The following is a 2,508-nucleotide window of genomic DNA, read 5'->3' as shown; positions in this document are numbered from 1 at the left end:
AATAGCCTTTTTGTTTCAGACTTTGTTTTTTTTAAAAAAATCCAGCCTAAGACCATGGATCAGGGAAGGTTCCCAAATCCCAGCCATTATATTTATGATCAGTTGTAAATTCATTGTACCATTCGTATTGCATGTGTAATACTGAGGTGAAGATGTTTGTTTTCATGAAAAATAAAAGAGGGAAAAAATTGTTATCAGGGTTTTAATGTGTAATAAGCGGACAGTTTTGAAACATTTTGTTATTCTTGATGCTTAATATGTTCAACGGCACTATAATTTCTCTGTCCAATACTAGCGCTATTAGTCCATTACTCGCCACCATGAATATGAGCAGTATTTCATGGATCATCGTTTAGTTGCATGGGAAAAGCAGCAAAGTAACTAAAATTGTTGAAATAAATTTATGACGCAATAGTACTTGTTCATACATAAATAAATGAGGAAAATCAGTGAATGAAATGTGCGTGTGCTTGCCTATGAACAGTACTGTTTTTAGAAGGCTTCGTCTATAGCTAATTGCAGATATTTTTTCTGATATTATTGATTGTGGATTTTTGATGACTATTATCGGAGAAATTGATAACCATTTCTTAAAGAAAAAATGAAATTAAAGTTTGAATTTTACTTTGTCGTGAGAAACCAATTTGTTTGTTTTATTCTTTCATGGAAATATCTCAAATCAAAATTGCCGTCTTTATTATTTTTGTGATTAGATATTAGAAATTAGAAAGATAATATTGCTTACTGTAGAGTTTTATTTCAGGTTTGTATACTTTTGAATATAGTTAACTTCCATTTTTTTATAATACAGTCGAAAACACTAATTTGTATAATAAAATCTGTATAATGGAAAATGAAAATTAGTTGTCACTACCTGAAATGAATTTTAACCAATGGCGTATTAAATTTATGAAAATAATCATAAAGAGAAGGGATATTAGCGTTAGGCGCATTTGAAAGAAGGACTTAGATGGCAGACCAGCAGAAGAAGCTAATGATGTAAATCACAGTGAATATTACAAAGAGAATTGTAATACAGAATTGGTATAATTGTTATGAGAAATTCTATATTACTGACAAGCATGAAAACAATGAATAGTAATATTAATTACATGAAAAGCCAATCCCAGGAATGAAAGGTTACTTTGAGATGTATTTCCAGGAATTGTGATTCGTTACTCCTGCATGATGTTGCATCCGTCAAGCATTCGATTTATTACATTTATAGTGCTGCGTCGGCAAATTTCTAAGAAGCGTGTCGAAGCTGTTGACATGCGCGGTAATAAAGATCAAAGTGAATGTTCAGAGTTTGAAGTTATGACAATTGAAATAATTTTTGTTGCTGTTCTACTTTATGCAGCTGCCAGTGTTGCAACACTTAAGCGTTTGATTTATAACTTTGACAGTCAATTATAATGCTATGATCATACAAATTTGAATTAAATTGAAATAATAATTTAGCAATTTTATTCTGAAAGTGCAATTTGATTTTTCAACTGTCACTTTGCAAAATTTACCTTAAGCAGGTTTAAAGATTTTTTCCAGCCGTTTCTTAAATAACAGACTAAATTCATATTTTGTCAGAAATCAATGCAAAACAGCAATTAATGAAATTAATTATTTAATAAAACAACAACAGTATCATTTTCACAATCAAATAACAGTTTTAGATTTTATATATTGTATAGAGTTGGCAATAATAAAAAATTGTTTAAATAAATAAGTATGAAACATAACAATATAATAAAGTAATAGTGAATGAATGAGCAGACGAGTAGTAGTAAATAATGATGATGGCAGTTATTCAGTAGTCATTTCAACTGTAGTAGAAGCGCCAGATAGAATTTGACTGTAGCGAGATTGGAAAATTTTTTCATACAATATTGCAGCTCCAAGGCAGCTAGGAGTGAAAAGCCAAACAAAGAAAATGCATTTCAGCGGCCAATAGATTGGTATAATGAAAGATATGCATTCAGCAAAATAATCAATAAATCGAAACAAGCCAAAAATCACCCAATAAAACATCCATTGCTTACAGCTGACGTTTTCACTTGATTGCATCTCTATTAATGTCTTCATTGCTGGATAACCAATGCATATGCAATTGCACAACAATCCTGCACCAGGGCTAACAATCAAAAGCACACAAATCACAATTGCTAACATCACCGCAGCTTGGTAACGACTTTTGCCAGTTTTTTGTTCAATTTTAGCAAACACTTTTCCCACCAATCTGCTTTCATCACCAATAGCGTTCCAAATATCATTGCAAATATTTTGAAGAATTTGGGCCATTTTTCAAGCAATCCAACAACCAACAAGCAGTCAGATTGAAGCAAGCAAAGCAAACTAATTACTGTTTCGAATAGTTATCTGTATTAACTGAAACTTTAAAATAAGCTAAGTTTAAGTTTAAATTTAAAATGTTGGCTGAATTTTAAAACTACTTGTTCAAAGCTTTTGAATGGCCCCATTATATACTTAAATGGCATATAAATATTATAAAAT

General features: G+C 30.7%; 1 protein-coding gene across 1 annotated transcript; it reads right to left on the bottom strand.

Moving 5' to 3' along the window:
- Positions 1-1,800: 1,800 nt before the first annotated feature.
- Tsp_11846 (receptor expression-enhancing protein 5) lies at positions 1,801-2,295 on the bottom strand. The gene has a single exon (XM_003372905.1). The coding sequence runs from the start codon at positions 2,293-2,295 to the stop codon at positions 1,801-1,803; it is 495 nt and encodes a 164-aa protein (XP_003372953.1).
- Between the last annotated feature and the right edge of the window lie 213 nt (positions 2,296-2,508).

Source organism: Trichinella spiralis (genome assembly GCF_000181795.1).
Source record: "Trichinella spiralis strain ISS 195 chromosome Unknown Scfld7, whole genome shotgun sequence".
In the NCBI taxonomy this organism is placed as follows: Eukaryota; Metazoa; Nematoda; class Enoplea; order Trichinellida; family Trichinellidae; genus Trichinella; species Trichinella spiralis.
The sequence above is the reverse complement of the archived record's forward strand: the minus strand, read 5'-3'. Positions and strand labels throughout refer to the sequence as shown.

Coding starts and splice junctions, on each gene's coding strand:
- Tsp_11846 (XM_003372905.1), bottom strand. CDS start 2,295: ATGGCCCAAATTCTTCAAAATATTTGCAATGATATTTGGAACGCTATT.